The sequence below is a fragment of the Panulirus ornatus genome, chromosome 2 (genome assembly GCF_036320965.1).
Source record: "Panulirus ornatus isolate Po-2019 chromosome 2, ASM3632096v1, whole genome shotgun sequence".
NCBI lineage: Eukaryota > Metazoa > Arthropoda > Malacostraca > Decapoda > Palinuridae > Panulirus > Panulirus ornatus.
In genome coordinates, this window is record NC_092225.1 from 53,853,084 (window position 1) to 53,872,622 (window position 19,539).

The 19,539-nt window shown below is 42.1% G+C and overlaps 1 protein-coding gene across 2 annotated transcripts in view; it reads right to left on the reverse strand.

The window, feature by feature from the left end:
- Positions 1 to 19,539, reverse strand: part of LOC139756520 (Na(+)/citrate cotransporter-like) — a 131,464-nt gene that overhangs the window by 9,360 nt on the left and 102,565 nt on the right. For both annotated transcript variants that reach the window (XM_071675995.1, XM_071676006.1), the window contains exon 9: positions 15,817 to 15,908. In XM_071675995.1, coding sequence (XP_071532096.1) covers positions 15,817 to 15,908 — 92 coding nt within the window. The remainder of the gene's footprint in view (positions 1 to 15,816; positions 15,909 to 19,539) is intronic.

Genomic DNA, 19,539 nt, shown 5'->3' on the forward strand with positions numbered 1-19,539 from the left:
GAAATGAAATGTTTGAGGACAATATGTGGTGTGAGGTGGTTTGATCGAGTAAGTAATGAAAGGGTAAGAGAGATGTGTGGTGATAAAAAAGAGTGTGGTTGAGAGAGCAGAAGAGGGTGTATTGAAATGGTTTGGTCACATGGAGAGAATGAGTGAGGAAAGATTGACAAAGAGGATGTATGTGTCAGAGGCAGAGGGAACGAGAGAAGTGGGAGACTAAATTGGAGGTGGAAAGATGGAGTGATAAAGATTTTGAGAGATCGGGGCCTCAACATGCAGGAGGGTGAAAGGCGGGCAAGTAATAGAGTGAATTGGATTGATGTGGTATACCGGGGTCGACGTGCTGTCAATGGATTGAATCAGGGCATGTGAAGCGTCTGGGGTAAACCATGGAAAGTTCTGTGGGGCCTGGATGTGGAAAGGGAGCTGTGATTTTGGACATTATTACATGACAGCTAGAGACTGAGTGTGAACAAATGGGGCCTTTGTTGTCTTTTCCTAGCGCTACCTCGCACACATGAGGGGGGAGGGGGATGTTATTCCATGTGTGGCTAGGTGGCGATGGGAATAAGTAAAGGCAGACAGTATGAATTATGTACATGTGTATATATGTATATGTCTGTGTTTGTATATATATATGTGTACATTGAGATGTATAGGTATGTATATTTGTGTGTGTGGACGTGTATGTATATACATGTGTATGGGGGTTGGTTGAGCCATTTCTTTTGTCTGTTTCCTTGCGCTACCTCGCAAATGCAGGAGACAGCGACAAAGCAAAATATATATATATATATATATATATATATATATATATATATATATATATATATATATATATATATATATATATATATATATATTTTTTTTGCTTTGTCACTGTCTCCCACATTTGCGAGGTAGCGCAAGGAAACAGACGAAAGAAATGGCCCAACCCACCCCCATACACATGTACATACATACGTCCACACACGCAAATATACATACCTACACAGCTTTCCATGGTTTACCCCAGACGCTTCACATGCCCTGATTCAATCCACTGACAGCACGTCAACCCCGGTATACCACATCGATCCAATTCACTCTATTCCTTGCCCTGCTTTCACCCTCCTGCATGTTCAGGCCCTGATCACACAAAATCTTTTTCACTCCATCTTTCCACCTCCAATTTGGTCTCCCACTTCTCCTCGTTCCCTCCATCTCCGACACATATATCCTCTTGGTCAATCTTTCCTCACTCATTCTCTCCATGTGCCCAAACCATTTCAAAACACCCTCTTCTGCTCTCTCAACCATGCTCTTTTTATTTCCACACATCTCTCTTACCCTTACGTTACTTACTCGATCAAACCACCTCACACCACACATTGTCCTCAAACATCTCATTTCCAGCACATCCATCCTCCTGCGCACAACTCTATCCATAGCCCACGCCTTGCAACCATACAACATTGTTGGACCACTATTCCTTCAAACATACCCATTTTTGCTTTCCGAGATAATGTTCTCGACTTCCACACATTCTACAAGGCTCCCAGGATTTTCGCCCCCTCCCCCACCCTATGATCCACTTCCGCTTCCATGGTTCTATCCGCTGCCAGATCCACTCCCAGATATCTAAAACACTTTACTTCCTCCAGTTTTGCTCCATTCAAACTTACCTCCCAATTGACTTGACCCTCAACCCTACTGTACCTAATAACCTTGCTCTTATTCACATTTACTCTTAACTTTCTTCTTTCACACACTTTACCAAACTCTGTCACCAGCTTCTGCAGTTTCTCACATGAATCAGCCACCAGCGCTGTATCATCAGCGAACAACAACTGACTCACCTCCCAAGCTCTCTCATCCCCAACAGACTTCATACTTGCCCCTCTTTCCAAAACTCTTGCATTTACCTCCCTAACAACCCCATCCATAAACAAATTAAACAACCATGGAGACATCACACACCCCTGCCGCAAACCTACATTTACTGAGAACCAATCACTTTCCTCTCTTCCTACACGTACACATGCCTTACATCCTCGATAAAAACTTTTCACTGCTTCTAACAATTTGCCTCCCACACCATATATTCTTAATACCTTCCACAGAGCATCTCTGTCAACTCTATCATATGCCTTCTCCAGATCCATAAATGCTACATACAAATCCATTTGCTTTTCTAAGTATTTCTCACATACATTCTTCAAAGCAAACACCTGATCCACACATCCTCTACCACTTCTGAAACCACACTGCTCTTCCCCAATCTGATGCTCTGTACATGCCTTCATCCTCTCAATCAATACCCTCCCATATAATTTACCAGGAATACTCAACAAACTTATACCTCTGTAATTTGAGCACTCACTCTTATCCCCTTTGCCTTTGTACAATGGCACTATGCATGCATTCCGCCAATCCTCAGGCACCTCACCATGAGTCATACATACATTAAATAACCTTACCAACCAGTCAATAATACAGTCACCCCCTTTTTTAATAAATTCCACTGCAATACCATCCAAACCTGCTGCCTTGCCAGCTTTCATCTTCCGCAAAGCTTTTACTACCTCTTCTCTGTTTACCAAATCATTTTTCCTAACCCTCTCACTTTGCACACCACCTCGACCAAAACACCCTATATCTGCCACTCTATCATCAAACACATTCAACAAACCTTCAAAATACTCACTCCATCTCCTCACATCACCACTACTTGTTATCACCTCCCCATTTGCGCCCTTCACTGAAGTTCCCATTTGCTCCCTTGTCTTACGCACTTTATTTACCTCCTTCCAGAACATCTTTTTATTCTCCCTAAAATTTAATGATACTCTCTCACCCCAACTCTCATTTGCCCTCTTTTTCACCTCTTGCACCTTTCTCTTGACCTCCTGTCTCTTTCTTTTATACATCTCCCACTCAATTGCATTTTTTCCCTGCAAAAATCGTCCAAGTGCCTCTCTCTTCTCTTTCACTAATAATCTTACTTCTTCATCCCACCACTCACTACCCTTTCTAATCAACCCACCTCCCACTCTTCTCATGCCACAAGCATCTTTTGCACAATCCATCACTGATTCCCTAAATACATCCCATTCCTCCCCCGCTCCCCTTACTTCCATTGTTCTCACCTTTTTCCATTCTGTACTCAGTCGCTCCTGGTACTTCCTCACACAAGTCTCCTTCCCAAGCTCACTTACTCTCACCACCCTCTTCACCCCAACATTCACTCTTCTTTTCTGAAAACCCATACAAATCTTCACCTTAGCCTCCACAAGATAATGATCAGACATCCCTCCAGTTGCACCTTTCAGCACATTAACATCCAAAAGTCTCTCTTTCGCGCGCCTGTCAATTAACACGTAATCAAATAACGCTCTCTGGCCATCTCTCCTACTTACATAAGTATACTTATGTATATCTCGCTTTTTAAACCAGGTATTCCCAATCACCAGTCCTTTTTCAGCACATAAATCTACAAGCTCTTCACCATTTCCATTTACAACACTGAACACCCCATTTATACCAATTATATATATATATATATATATATATATATATATATATATATATATATATATATATATATATATTTTTTTTTTTTCCAAAAGAAGAAACAGAGAAGGGGGCCAGGTGAGGATATTCCCTCAAAGGCTCAGTCCTCATCCTCTGTTCTTAACACTACCTCGCTAATGCGGGAAATGGCGATTAGTATAGAAAAAATATATATATATATATATATATATATATATATATATATATATATATATATATATATATATTGTGTGTGTGTGCCCTTTGTCTGTTTTCTGGCACTACCTCGCTGACATGGGAAACAGCGATTATGTATGATAAAAATGTGTGAGTGTGTGTCTGTGTACTGTGCGGGGAGGGAGAATTACATTCGTGAGGCCCCATATCTTGAACACTCTACTACCATACAAACTATTAAATCTGTGTATAGTGTCTGCTAATATTACCCATGCCCTCAGTCAGTCTGTTCCATTTCTCCATTACTCTTATACTAAAAAAGTATCTACGTTCGTAGTTACACGTTCCTTATTTAATTTCATGTTGTCATTTTGTTGCTCTTTCCCTACATCACTAGGAATTGTCCACTATCTGTATCATCCATCTCTTCTAAAAACTTGTCATCAGGTCACCCCCTTCCCCTCAGTCTTCTTTTTTTCTAAGGTGAGTAGATTTAAATCCTCCAGCCTTTCCCTGTAGCTAAGCTCTCTTAATTCTGGTACCATCTTTGTTACATCTTTAAGTGTGGTGTATCTTTGTTACCTTTTAAAGTGCAGTGTGTGTCTGTGTTACTGGACTCCGCTTTGACGAAGCTGAGTCCCCCCTAAAAAAAGTATATATATATATATATATATATATATATATATATATATATATATACATATATTTTTTTTTTTTTATACTATTCGCCATTTCCCGCGATAGCGAGGTAGCGTTAAGAACAGAGGACTGGGCCTCTGAGGGAATATCCTCACCTGGCCTCGTTCTCTGTTCCTTCTTTTGGAAAATTAAAAAAGAAAATGAGAGGGGAGGATTTCCAGCCCTCCGCTCCCTCCCCTTTTAGTCGCCTTCTACGACACATTATCTGTCTGTCTGTCTGACTGACTGACTGACTGACTGACTGACTGACTGCCTGGCTTCTCTTCTTCTTAATACTTCTACGTCTTGTTGTTCCCGTTGTACGACTGTCTGTCTCTGCATGTTTGCTTCGTGCATCATCATCAGCAGCAGCAACAACATTAGCAGCAGCAGGATTAGTAGGAGGAGGAATAGGGAGGGAGTTGGAGTGTATTATATATATATATATATATATATATATATATATATATATATATATATATATATATATATATATATATATATATATCCTCCCCTCCTTGTATTTTTTTTTTTTTTAACTTTCTAAAATGGGAAACAGAAGGAGTCACGCGGGGAGTGCTCATCCTCCTCGAAGGCTCAGATTGGGGTGCCTAAATGTGTGTGGATGTAACCAAGATGTGAAAAAAGGAGAGATAGGTAGTATGTTTGAGGAAAGGATGTTTTGGCTCTGAGTGAAACGAAGCTCAAGGGTAAAGGGGAAGAGTGGTTTGGGAATGTCTTGGGAGTAAAGTCAGGGGTTAGTGAGAGGACAAGAGCAAGGGAAGGAGTAGCAGTACTCCTGAAACAGGAGTTGTGGAAGTATGTGATAGAATGTAAGAAAGTAAATTCTCGATTAATATGGGTAAAACTGAAAGTTGATGGAGAGAGATGGGTGATTATTGGTGCATATGCACCTGGGCATGAGAAGAAAGATCATGAGAGGCAAGTGTTTTGGGAGCAGCTGAATGAGTGTGTTAGTGGTTTTGATGCGCGAGACCGGGTTATAGTGTTGGGTGATTTGAATGCAAAGGTGAGTAATGTGGCAGTTGAGGGAATAATTGGTATACATGGGGTGTTCAGTGTTGTAAATGGAAATGGTGAAGAGCTTGTAGATTTATGTGCTGAAAAAGGACTGATGATTGGGAATACCTGGTTTAAAAAGCGAGATATACATAAGTATACTTATGTAAGTAGGAGAGATGGCCAGAGAGCTTTATTTGATTACGTGTTAATTGACAGGCGCGCGAAAGAGAGACTTTTGGATGTTAATGTGCTGAGAGGTGCAACTGGAGGGATGTCTGATCATTATCTTGTGGAGGCTAAGGTGAAGATTTGTATGGGTTTCCAGAAAAGAAGAGTGAATGTTGGGGTAAAGAGGGTGGTGAGAGTAAGTGAGCTTGGGAAGGAGACTTGTGTGAGGAAGTACCAGGAGAGACTGAGTACAGAATGGAAAAAGGTGAGAACAATGGAAGTAAGGGGAGTGGGGGAAGAATGGGATGTATTTAGGGAATCAGTGATGGATTGCGCAAAAGATGCTTGTGGCATGAGAAGAGTGGGAGGTGGGTTGATTAGAAAGGGTAGTGAGTGGTGGGATGAAGAAGTAAGAGTATTAGTGAAAGAGAAGAGAGAGGCATTTGGACGATTTTTGCAGGGAAAAAATGAAATTGAGTGGGAGATGTATAAAAGAAAGAGACAGGAGGTCAAGAGAAAGGTGCAAGAGGTGAAAAAAAGGGCAAATGAGAGTTGGGGTGAGAGAGTATCATTAAATTTTAGGGAGAATAAAAAGATGTTCTGGAAGGAGGTAAATAAAGTGCATAAGACAAGGGAGCAAATGGGAACTTCAGTGAAGGGCGCAAATGGGGAGGTGATAACAAGTAGTGGTGATGTGAGAAGGAGATGGAGTGAGTATTTTGAAGGTTTGTTGAATGTGTTTGATGATAGAGTGGCAGATATAGGGTGTTTTGGTCGAGGTGGTGTGCAAAGTGCAAGGGTTAGGGAAAATGATTTGGTAAGCAGAGAAGAGGTAGTAAAAGCTTTGCGGAAGATGAAAGCCGGCAAGGCAGCAGCTTTGTATGGTATTGCAGTGGAATTTATTAAAAAAAGGGGGTGACTGTATTGTTGACTGGTTGGTAAGGTTATTTAATGTATGTATGACTCATGGTGAGGTGCCTGAGGATTGGCGGAATGCGTGCATAGTGCCATTGTACAAAGGCAAAGGGGATAAGAGTGAGTGCTCAAATTACAGAGGTATAAGTTTGTTGAGTATTCCTGGCAAATTATATGGGAGGGTATTGATTGAGAGGGTGAAGGCATGTACAGAGCATCAGATTGGGGAAGAGCAGTGTGGTTTCAGAAGTGGTAGAGGATGTGTGTATCAGGTGTTTGCTTTGAAGAATGTATGTGAGAAATACTTAGAAAAGCAAAAGGATTTGTATGTAGCATTTATGGATCTGGAGAAGGCATATGATAGAGTTGATAGAGATGCTCTGTGGAAGGTATTAAGAATATATGGTGTGGGAGGCAAGTTGTTAGAAGCAGTGAAAAGTTTTTATCGAGGATGTAAGGCATGTGTACGTGTAGGAAGAGAGGAAAGTGATTGGTTCTCAGTGAATGTAGGTTTGCGGCAGGGGTGTGTGATGTCTCCATGGTTGTTTAATTTGTTTATGGATGGGGTTGTTAGGGAGGTAAATGCGAGAGTTTTGGAAAGAGGGGCAAGTATGAAGTCTGTTGGGGATGAGAGAGCTTGGAAAGTGAGTCAGTTGTTGTTTGCTGATGATACAGCGCTGGTGGCTGATTCATGTGAGAAACTGCAGAAGCTGGTTACTGAGTTTGGTAAAGTGTGTGAAAGAAGAAAGTTAAGAGTAAATGTGAATAAGAGCAAGGTTATTAGGTACAGTAGGGTTGAGGGTCAAGTCAATTGGGAGGTGAGTTTGAATGGAGAAAAACTGGAGGAAGTGAAGTGTTTTAGATATCTGGGAGTGGATCTGGCAGCGGATGGAAACATGGAAGCGGAAGTGGATCATAGGGTGGGGGAGGGGGCGAAAATTCTGGGAGCCTTGAAGAATGTGTGGAAGTCGAGAACATTATCTCGGAAAGCAAAAATGGGTATGTTTGAAGGAATAGTGGTTCCAACAATGTTGTATGGTTGCGAGGCGTGGACTATGGATAGAGTTGTGAGCAGGAGGATGGATGTGCTGGAAATGAGATGTTTGAGGACAATGTGTGGTGTGAGGTGGTTTGATCGAGTAAGTAACGTAAGGGTAAGAGAGATGTGTGGAAAAAAAAAGAGCGTGGTTGAGAGAGCAGAAGAGGGTGTTTTGAAATGGTTTGGTCACATGGAGAGAATGAGTGAGGAAAGATTGACCAAGAGGATATATGTGTCGGAGGTGGAGGGAACGAGGAGAAGAGGGAGACCAAATTGGAGGTGGAAAGATGGAGTGAAAAAGATTTTGTGTGATCGGGGCCTGAACATGCAGGAGGGTGAAAGGAGGGCAAGGAATAGAGTGAATTGGAGCGATGTGGTATACCGGGGTTGACGTGCTGTCAGTGGATTGAATCAAGGCATGTGAAGCGTCTGGGGTAAACCATGGAAAGCTGTGTAGGTATGTATATTTGCGTGTGTGGACGTATGTATATACATGTGTATGGGGGTGGGTTGGGCCATTTCTTTCGTCTGTTTCCTTGCGCTACCTCGCAAACGCGGGAGACAGCGACAAAGCAAAAAAAAAAAAAAAAAATATATATATATATATATATATGTAGGTTTGTGGCAGGGGTGTGTGATGTCTCCATGGTTGTTTGATTTGTTTATGGATAGGGTTGTTAGGGAGGTGAATGCAAAAGTTTTGGAAAGTGGGGCAAGTATGCAGTCTGTTGTGGATGAGAGAGGTTGGGAAGTGAGTCAGTTGTTGTTCGCTGATAATACAGCGCTGGTGGGTGATTCATGTGAGAAACTGCAGAAGCTGGTGACTGAGTTTGGTAATGTGTGTGAAAGAAGAAAGTTGAGAGTAAATGTGAGTAAGAGCAAGGTTATTAGGTAGAGTAGGGTTGAGGGTCAAGTCAACTGGGAGGTAAGTTTGAATGGAGAAAAACTGGAGGAAATGAAGTGTTTTAGATATCTGGGAGTGGATTTGGCAGCGAAAGGAACCATGGAAGCGGAAGTGAATCATAGGGTGGGGGAGGGGGCGAAAATTCTGGGAGCCTTGAAGAATGTGTGGAAGTCGAGAACATTATCTCGGAAAGCAAAAATGGGTATGTTTGAAGGAATAGTGGTTCCAACAATGTTGTATGGTTGCGAGGCGTGGGCTATGGATAGAGTTGTGCGCAGGAGGGTGGATGTGCTGGAAATGAGATGTTTGAGGACAATATGTGGTGTTAGGTGGTTTGATCGAGTAAGTAATAATAGGGTAAGAGAGATGTGTAGAAATAAAAAGAGCGTGGTTGAGAGAGCAGAAGAGGGTGTCTTGAAATGGTTTGGGCACATGGAGAGAATGAGTGAGGAAAGATTGACCAAGAGGATATATGTGTCGGAGGTGGAGGGAACGAGGAGAAGAGGGAGACCAAATTGGAGGTGGAAAGATGGAGTGAAAAAGATTTTGTGTGATCGGGGCCTGAACATGCAGGAGGGTGAAAGGAGGGCAAGGAATAGAGTGAATTGGAGCGATGTGGTATACCGGGGTTGACGTGCTGTCAGTGGATTGAATCGGGGCATGTGAAACGTCTGGGGTAAACCATGGAAAGCTGTGTAGGTATGTATATTTGCGTGTGTGGACGTATGTATATACATGTGTATGGGGGTGGGTTGGGCCATTTCTTTCGTCTGTTTCCTTGCGCTACCTCGCAAACGCGGGAGACAGCGATAAAGCAAAAGAAAAAAAAAAAAAAATATATATATATATATATATATATATATATATATATATATATGGGGTTGTTAGGGAGGTAAATGCAAGAGTTTTGGAAAGAGGGGCAAGTATGAAGTCTGTTGGGGATGAGAGAGCTTGGGAAGTGAGTCAGTTGTTGTTCCCTGATGATACAGCGCTGGTGGCTGATTCATGTGAGAAACTGCAGAAGCTGGTGACTGAGTTTGGTAAAGTGTGTGGAAGAAGGAAGTTAAGAGTAAATGTGAATAAGAGCAAGGTTATTAGGTACAGTAGGGTTGAGGGTCAAGTCAATTGGGAGGTGAGTTTGAATGGAGAAAAACTGGAGGAAGTGAAGTGTTTTAGATATCTGGGAGTGGATCTGGCAGCGGATGGAACCATGGAATCGGAAGTGGATCATAGGGTGGGGGAGGGGGCGAAAATTCTGGGGGCCTTGAAGAATGTGTGGAAGTCGAGAACATTATCTCGGAAAGCAAAAATGGGTATGTTTGAAGGAATAGTGGTCCAACAATGTTGTATGGTTGCGAGGCGTGGGCTATGGATAGAGTTGTGCGCAGGAAGATGGATGTGCTGGAAATGAGATGTTTGAGGACAATGTGTGGTGTGAGGTGGTTTGATCGAGTGAGTAACGTAAGGGTAAGAGAGATGTGTGGAAATAAAAAGAGCGTGGTTGAGAGAGGAGAAGAGGATGTTTTGAAGTGGTTTGGGCACATGGAGAGAATGAGTGAGGAAAGATTGACCAAGAGGATATATGTGTCGGAGGTGGAGGGAACGAGGAGAAGAGGGAGACCAAATTGGAGGTGGAAAGATGGAGTGAAAAAGATTTTGTGTGATCGGGGCCTGAACATGCAGGAGGGTGAAAGGAGGGCAAGGAATAGAGTGAATTGGAGCGATGTGGTATACCGGGGTTGACGTGCTGTCAGTGGATTGAATCAAGGCATGTGAAGCGTCTGGGGTAAACCATGGAAAGCTGTGTAGGTATGTATATTTGCGTGTGTGGACGTATGTATATACATGTGTATGGGGGGGGGGGGGGTTGGGCCATTTCTTTCGTCTGTTTCCTTGCGCTACCTCGCAAACGCGGGAGACAGCGACAAAGTATAATAAAAAAAAAAATAATATGTATACGTTGAGATGTATAGGTATGCATATTTGCGTGTGTGGACGTGTATGTATATACATGTGTATGTTGGTGGGTTGGGCCATTCTATCGTCTGTTTCCTTGTGCTACCTCGCTAACGCGGGAGACAGCGACAAAGCAAAATGAATAAGTAAATATATATATATATATATATATATATATATATATATATATATATATATATATATATATATATATAAGGAAATGTAGGTGTAAAGTAAATGATGTGTAAAGAACCCCGGGGGAGAACAATAGTGGGGGCGGGCGGACTTTGATGTTCTCGTGTTATTGGAGACGCTTGCCATCGCTGGGTAAAATTTGGTTCATCGAACAGGACGAAAGTGGAGCAGAAGAACGCTTCACGCAGCCTTTGTAGGTATGTTTAGGGATGTTTGAGTCCTCTTAGGCTAAGAAGTGAAGTGTGAGTGTACACAAGATTGTATACAGCAGTCAGTGCGATAGAAGGTGAGATTTGCAATAGGGATGACGGGTTTGTACATATTCTGAAAGGAAATGTGTTTGTTACAGGTCAAAGTGAGGAGGGGTGCGAGAGGCACGCCAAGTGGTATAAGGTAAATGAAATACTTAATAACATTGAAGTGCATGTAAAGCATACATATTAAGGGAGATCATGTCTTATAAGTAAGAAATAGAAATCTATGTAAGAAATAGGAAATTGTAAGTGAGAGCAACGTGGTCGAGGCTAGGAAGTAATGGAATTGTTTATTTTAGGGCTGCCCTCCACTGCTGTCTGACTCTTGTTGATTTTAGTGTGCAATTAAGTGATACTCATTGTATAAGGTGCTGTTAATGAAGATGCTATTGTTTAATTGTCATAGAAAAATTGCTGGGGTAAATATTAGTATTGAAAAGGTTCCTCGTTATTATCCGGAGTAGGCACTAACTGATGACCCCCCCCTGCCCCGTAACACACACACACACACACACACACACACACACACACATATATATATATATATATATATATATATATATATATATATATATATATATATATTTCTTTCAAACTATTCGCCATTTCCCGCGTTAGCGAGGTAGCGTTAAGAACAGAGGACTGGGCCTTTTTTTGGAATATCCTCACCTGGCCCCCTCTGTTCCTTCTTTTGGAAAATTAAAAAAAAAAAAAAAACGAGAGGGGAGGATTTCCAGCCCCCCGCTCCCTCCCCTTTTAGTCGCCTTCTACGACACGCAGGGAATACGTGGGAAGTATTCTTAATCCCCTATCCCCAGGGATAATATATATATATATACTGCGAGAACTGCGAAAGCAACACCGCTGCTAAGAACGAATTCAATATTTTTTCAGACCGGCGAGGGGAATATCAGATTATTTCATAGAGGTTAAGGTCCACAGTCCTTTGGGAATACATACGTATCTTGTCATAAATGCATGTAAATGAAACGAAAGAACTACTCCATAATGGGCGAATGAGACCTTTGTAGATAGAGAAAAACCCCTGGTAAGAAAAGGATTGTGGTCTGTGTTCTTCTCATAAAGAATCGTTGTTGCCAATATAAAGTTATTTATGGGGATGGAATTTTATGTCTCTTAAAACCGATCTTTCGATGGTGGAAGGGTTAAGGAGAGGGGGGAAGGGAACGTAGGGTTAGACAATAATTAATGTAATATACCAATGAACTATAAAGATACCCTGACCATTTTAACGTTACAGATGCCTTGTGGGTTTCATTTTTTTTTATTGGGGAAATTTCAGTCGTCAAATCTGTGCCAAATCATGTACTCGACTTCGACCAATTCGTTAGGAAGGTAAACAGTGAGTTCAGATATCTATGGAAATATAGGAATCTGGCCTTTTGTAGGACAGATCTTTTAAGCATTAATTCGATATTTGTATTCTTGAGACACATGAACTCGCCCGACATATTTGAAAAACGGATTCAATTTGATTCAGCCGTAGCGATGCATGGCGAAATTCTGAAGTAATGAAATTAGACATTGAGGCAATTTTTCGTTTAATTCAGCTTCTTTCTATGTGTACATGAAATTCAGGCCTAATAAAGCTCTACAGAAAATGGACAAACGCCAGGTGAATGTCTGATGTCAGACATCCTCTGGATTTTTTTTTTCTTCACGAGTCGGACCCGTTCGTGCTCTAGTTCCTTGAATGGCGGTAGTGGTATAAAGTTATTCTTTACACTATCAACTTTTGATATGATTTCCTTCTATCTCTAAGCCCTCACCACTTTACGAGAACTTAGAATTGCAGAAGTACGGTCTACACCTAAAATCCTGCACTCTTAAGAGAAGTTACGGAATACAGCAATAACGCTAGTAAGAAACCTATCAAGTAAAATAAGTGCATCCGTTAACTGATAAATTACTCTTGGAAAGTTGATTTGGCAACATTCATAATACCGGATTCCGAGGACATAGCGATAATATGGTTATGGCCAAGAAGTTTATGTTAACAACAGTTGAATTGTAATGTTTCCGGAGTCTGCCTTCATCATCATGTGTTAGAGAGAGTCACCTTCACTGAGGCTGTACCACCGGCAGTAGACAGAAAAGATTTCGGCGTCGCCGAGGACCTTCCCAACCACAAAGGAACACCCATATAACCTTCTAACACAGGGAACGCGGCCTCGACGCTGCAGGAGCCCCACGACACGGCTGTTCGCTGATTCCCGCGTGAGCGAGATAGTGCCAGGATCAGGCGACGAACGGTCAAGTGCGTTCACATGCATTCTCTACCTCTCGTACATAATGCATTGAAACCATAAAACACACACACACACACACACACACACACACACACACACACAGTGATTATGGCCTGTAAGGTACTAGAACAGATTGTAATCAGTAAGCAAGTGGAAAACTTTCGGCAGAAGAGAAATTACGTGGGCGGCAACACAGTTTTAGGGAGAGGAGGTCAAATGCAACGAGTAGAGGTGTAACGGACGTTGTTATTTGAGTCAAGTAATGTTACACTTGCAAAAATGTACTTCAGTTCCATTCTCAAAACGTACTCGTGTACAAGCAAATAGAAAAAAATATCCGATTACTTAAGTAGATGAAGTGTAAACTAGTATCTAAGAATTACGTGTGTATCGGCAGTGATGAAAATGACATAACAGCACTTACAAGCTATGAAATGATCATTTGATAATAAAAAGACTCATAATAGCTTTGGATATATATATATATATATATATATATATATATATATATATATATATATATATATATATTTTAGTTTACGGTCACCACTTTTGTTGGTGTAATATCTTGATTTTTCTCTCATGGAATCTTTGTTGTTAATGTAAGGAATAATATAAGGGTGTGGGATTTTGCTGTACTACCATTGAAAATTATCTTTCGATAATGATTAACTCGTTCATAGCAAGGTCATGAGGGGCAGAGAAATTGTGGGGCTAGATAATACTATAATACTTTAAAGTATGGAAGTCAAATGATATGCACCTTTAATGTATAAAGACTGCATCTGTGAAGTTTGCAATATCATTAATTGTTACGAAAAACGTACAGTACTCCACTTCGGTTCTTCCGTACGGCTGGCAGTGTAAAAAATGGGAGTTCCCAAGAGATATTTAAGAGTATAAGCATTAATTCCAACCCTAAAATCGTGTAGACATTTCATTTTGCCCATCATATTTGCTAAACTTGGATCCGGACGATACAAGGCATGGCTCATTCATTGCAATGCATAATCAATAGGCATTTCTACACTCTACAGGCAAGTTTTCTCGTTTAGTTACAGTATAATTTGCTTTCTTTATTGGCATACGAACGGAATAAGCTCTACAGAATCCGAACAAGCGCCAAGTGAATGTTCTGAGTCAGCTGTCCACAGGCACTTCACTTTTCGAATGTCCTGGCGGTTAGTCGGTACGCGAGAGTTCATTAAAAAAATGACGTCGGGACTCCGTAGGCTTTCCATCTGTTCGTTTACTCTGGGCAAGATTTCAAAGGAAAATGTGACGAACACATCACGTAAAATGTCGAGTTTTGAGTGTTTTTTACCCGACAGTTTCTTTTCTGCAAAGCCTTGCCAACTTTACGAAAGTTTAAAGTTGGAGTTATCATGTTGAGGGCTACACTTAAAATCCAACACCGTATATCATCTCTACACATGGTAATGCTTTATTCTGTAGCTGTCATTTCTAATGCAAAGAAAAACCAGCCCCTATCCACAACCAGGCTCCATAGACCTTTCCCCTGTTTACCCCGAACGCTTCGTGTTCCCTCGCTCAGCATGTCGCCTCATGTATATACCACATCACCCCATTTCACTCTGTTCCGTCCACGCATTTCACCCTCCTGCATGTTCAGGCACCAACCACTCAAAATACTTTTCACTTTACCCTCACATCCTCAGTTTGGTCTCCCCGTTCTCCTGGTTCCCTCCACTTCTGACACACATATCCTGTCTGTCAAACTCTCCTCAGTCATTCTCTTCATACGTTCAAACCATTTTAGCAAACCCGCCTCGGCTCTCTCAACCACACACTTCTTATTACCACACCTCTCTCATACCCTTTTATTACTTACTCGATTAAAGCACCTCACTAATGTTCCTCATACATTTAATTTCCAGCACACTCACCCTCCGCACCTTTTCATATCCATATGGCAACGCTGGGACTACTATCCCTTCAAGCATATACCCATTTTCGACCCCCTTACCCCATGTCGTCATCTCGTTTCGCATATTCCTCAATGCTCGCAGAACCTTCACCCCCCCTCCATCACCCACCCTTTGACTCCATTGTCTATGGTCCCATCCGCTACTATGTCCACTCCCAATAAAATCACTAAGAATTTTTATATTACAAAAAAAAAAAAAAAAATTGATCTGAGATTTACTGGTACAGGACGAGGCTAGAGAACACACGTGTATGTGACAGTCAAGTTGGAACGGATATCTGAGAAAGAATGAGTGCACGATGTATGGAGAGCAGAAAGGTCATCGCATAGTGAAACAAGTATTATAAGGAAGAAATACTAGTGGAATAACATTGTCAAGATGATCCGTAATTTAGAGGTTTGATCAGAGACACACACATCCTCACAAATCATTGGAATATATCATGAGTCTATGTTGAAAATGACGGAGGGGGGAGGGGGGGATGTGTGTTTCAGACTCCTGTTCACCTCACCACCATTCTTATCTGCACGTCAAGTTGGGTCGTCAGGTGAGTGACTTTCCCCTCCATTCAGCTCCCACGCGTGTCACTACGCCATCAGTAACCTGTGGCACCTCAAGTGCAACAGAAGAGGAGGAGTTCATTCAGACATCCACAGCCATCCTGGCTAGATCGAGACGCTTGCGTCTGTCCGTCAGACATACACCGTTCACCCGTACGTTCCATCATTATTATTGCAGGAGAATATACTAGGCTTACCGCTGTCCGTGTCGTCACAGCAGGGATAGTTGGCTGGGATACAGAACAGCAGAAACACTATCAGCATCACCGGAGTCGCGTCTCGGATCACCCTGCAAGAATGACATACATGTTATAGTAGTCGGATGATCCTGGCTGGCAGTGGGTATGGTCACATAATTCAGTCTCACTGAAGTGCTGTAAGAACTTCCTCCTAGTACTCAAGCAGCTGCAGCATACCTTAGTTTTGCATATATATATATATATATATATATATATATATATATATATATATATATATATATATATATATATATATATATGTGTGTATATTTTTTTTTTTTTTTTTTGCTGTCTCCCGCGTTTGCGAGGTAGCGCAAGGAAACAGACGAAAGAAATGGCCCAACCCACCCCCATACACATGTATATACATACACGTCCACACGCAAATATACATACCTACACAGCTTTCCATGGTTTACCCCAGACGCTTCACATGCCCTGATTCAATCCACTGACAGCACGTCAACCCCGGTATACCACATCGATCCAGTTCACTCTATTCCTTGCCCTCCTTTCACCCTCCTGCATGTTCAGGCCCCGATCACACAAAATCTTTTTCACTCCATCTTTCCACCTCCAATTTGGTCTCCCACTTCTCGTTCCCTCCACCTCCGACACATATATCCTCTTGGTCAATCTTTCCTCACTCATTCTCTCCATGTGCCCAAACCATTTCAAAACACCCTCTTCTGCTCTCTCAACCACGCTCTTTTTATTTCCACACATCTCTCTTACCCTTACGTTACTTACTCTATCAAACCACCTCACACCACACATTGTCCTCAAACATCTCATTTCCAGCACATCCATCCTCCTGCGCACAACTCTATCCATAGCCCACGCCTCGCAACCATACAACATTGCTGGAACCACTATTCCTTCAAACATACCCATTTTTGCTTTCCGAGATAATGTTCTCGACTTCCACACATTCTTCAAGGCTCCCAGGACTTTCGCCCCCTCCCCCACCCTATGATCCACTTCCGCTTCCATGGTTCCATCCGCTGCCAGATCCACTCCCAGATATCTAAAACACTTTACTTCCTCCAGTTTTTCTCCATGCAAACTTACCTCCCAATTGACTTGACCCTTAACCCTACTGTACCTAATAACCTTGCTCTTATTCACATTTACTCTTAACTTTCTTCTTTCACACACTTTACCAAACTCAGTCACCAGCTTCTGCAGTTTCTCACATGAATCAGCCACCAGCGCTGTATCATCAGCGAACAACAACTGACTCACTTCCCAAGCTCTCTCATCCCCAACAGACTTCATACTTGCCCCTCTTTCCAAAACTCTTGCATTCACCTCCCTAACAACCCCATCCGTAAACAAATTAAACAACCATGGAGACATCACACACCCCTGCCGCAAACCTACATTCACTGAGAACCAATCACTTTCCTCTCTTCCTACACGTACACATGCCTTACATCTCGATTAAAACTTTTCACTGCTTCTAAGTACACAAGTACACAAGTAGCGAGTGTACATAACATGCAGGTAAAACCACAAGGAAACGGAAAAGGCGAAGTGTGAAGTGTCAAGCGCTTTCGTATAGTTGCATTTTCGGGACTGAGTACAGATAGAGCAGACCTGTGCCCTAATCTCTTCACCTATTTCTTAATTCATATTCTGGTTCTGTCTGTCTGTGCAGCCCTGCCGCAGACCAGCCTTCACATGGAATAATTTTGTCTCCTTTCATTCTACTGGTACACACGTCATACACCCTTGATAAATAATTTCCCACTGCGTCTAACAACCCTTTCATATGTTTTCTACAGATCCATAAATGCCACATACAAATCCATTTGTTTTCCTTAAGTATCTCTCACATTCATTCTTTAAATTAAACACCTGATGTACGCATCCTCTACCGCTCCTGAAACCACACTGCTCCTCCCAAATCTGATGCACTGTACATGCCTTCACCCTCTCAATTAATACCCTCCCATACAACTTACCAGGTACACTCAACAAACTTATACCTCTGTAGTTTGAGCACTCACGTAAATACAGAGGCACTATACATACATGCATTCTGCCAATTCTCAGACACTTCACCATGATCCATACATACTCTGAATATTCTTACCAACCAATCAACAACAAAGTCACCTCTTTCGTAATATATTCCACTGCAACACCATCCACTGCAGCCACATTGCCACATTTCATCTTACAAAAGGCTTTCACCACCTCTTTCTTCACCAGACCACTCTCCATGACTCTCACTTTGCTTACCACCCGATTATCAAACTACTTGTTACCACTTTCCCTTTTGCCCCCTTCACCGATGTTCCTATGTGTTCTCTTGCCTTTTGCTCATTATTTACCTCCTTCCAACACATCTTATTCTCCCAAAAATGTACTGATACTAGCTCACCCCATCTCTCATTCACCGTCTTTTTCAACCCCTGCACCTTCCTCTTGACCTCCTGACGCTTTCTCTTATACAACTCCCAATCATCTACATTTCTTCCCTGTAAGTACCGCCCAAACATCCTTCTTTTCACTTTCACCAGCAACTTTTTCATATCGCTGCTCTCTACCCATTCTGAATCTGCCCACCTTTCACATAACATGCCACGTGCATCTCTTTCACACGCCATCACTGCTTCTTTATATACCTCTCATTCCTCATCCATTCCCCTTGCTTGGGAAGTGAGTCAGTTGTTGTTCGCTGATGATACAGCGCTGGTGGCTGATTCATGTGAGAAACTGCAGACGCTGGTGACTGAGTTTGGTAAAGTGTGTGAAAGAAGAAAGTTAAGAGTAAATGTGAATAAGAGCAAGGTTATTAGGTACAGTAGGGTTGAGGGTCAAGTCAATTGGGAGGTGAGTTTGAATGGAGAAAAACTGGAGGAAGTGAAGTGCTTTAGATATCTGGGAGTGGATCTGGCAGCGGATGGAAACATGGAAGCGGAAGTGGATCATAGGGTGGGGGAGGGGGCGAAAATTCTGGGAGCCTTGAAGAATGTGTGGAAGTCGAGAGCATTATCTCGGAAAGCAAAGGTGGGTATGTTTGAAGGAATAGTGGTTCCAACAATGTTGTATGGTTGCGAGGCGTGGACTATGGATAGAGTTGTGCGCAGGAGGAAGGATGTGCTGGAAATGAGATGTTTGAGGACAATGTGTGGTGTGAGGTGGTTTGATCGAGTAAGTAACGTAAGGGTAAGAGAGATGTGTGGAAATAAAAAGAGCGTGGTTGAGAGAGCAGAAGAGGGTGTTTTGAAATGGTTTGGTCACATGGAGAGAATGAGTGAGGAAAGATTGACCAAGAGGATATATGTGTCGGAGGTGGAGGGAACGAGGAGAAGAGGGAGACCAAATTGGAGGTGGAAAGATGGAGTGAAAAAGATTTTGTGTGATCGGGGCCTCAACATGCAGGAGGGTGAAAGGAGGGCAAGGAATAGAGTGAATTGAAGCGATGTGGTATACCGGGGTTGACGTGCTGTCAGTGGATTGAATCGGGGCATGTGAAGCGTCTGGGGTAAACCATGGAAAGCTGTGTAGGTATGTATATTTGCGTGTGTGGACGTATGTATATACATGTGTATGGGGGTGGGTTGGGCCATTTCTTTCGTCTGTTTCCTTGCGCTACCTCGCAAACGCGGGAGACAGCGGCAAAAAAATATATATATATATATATATATATATATATATATATATATATAT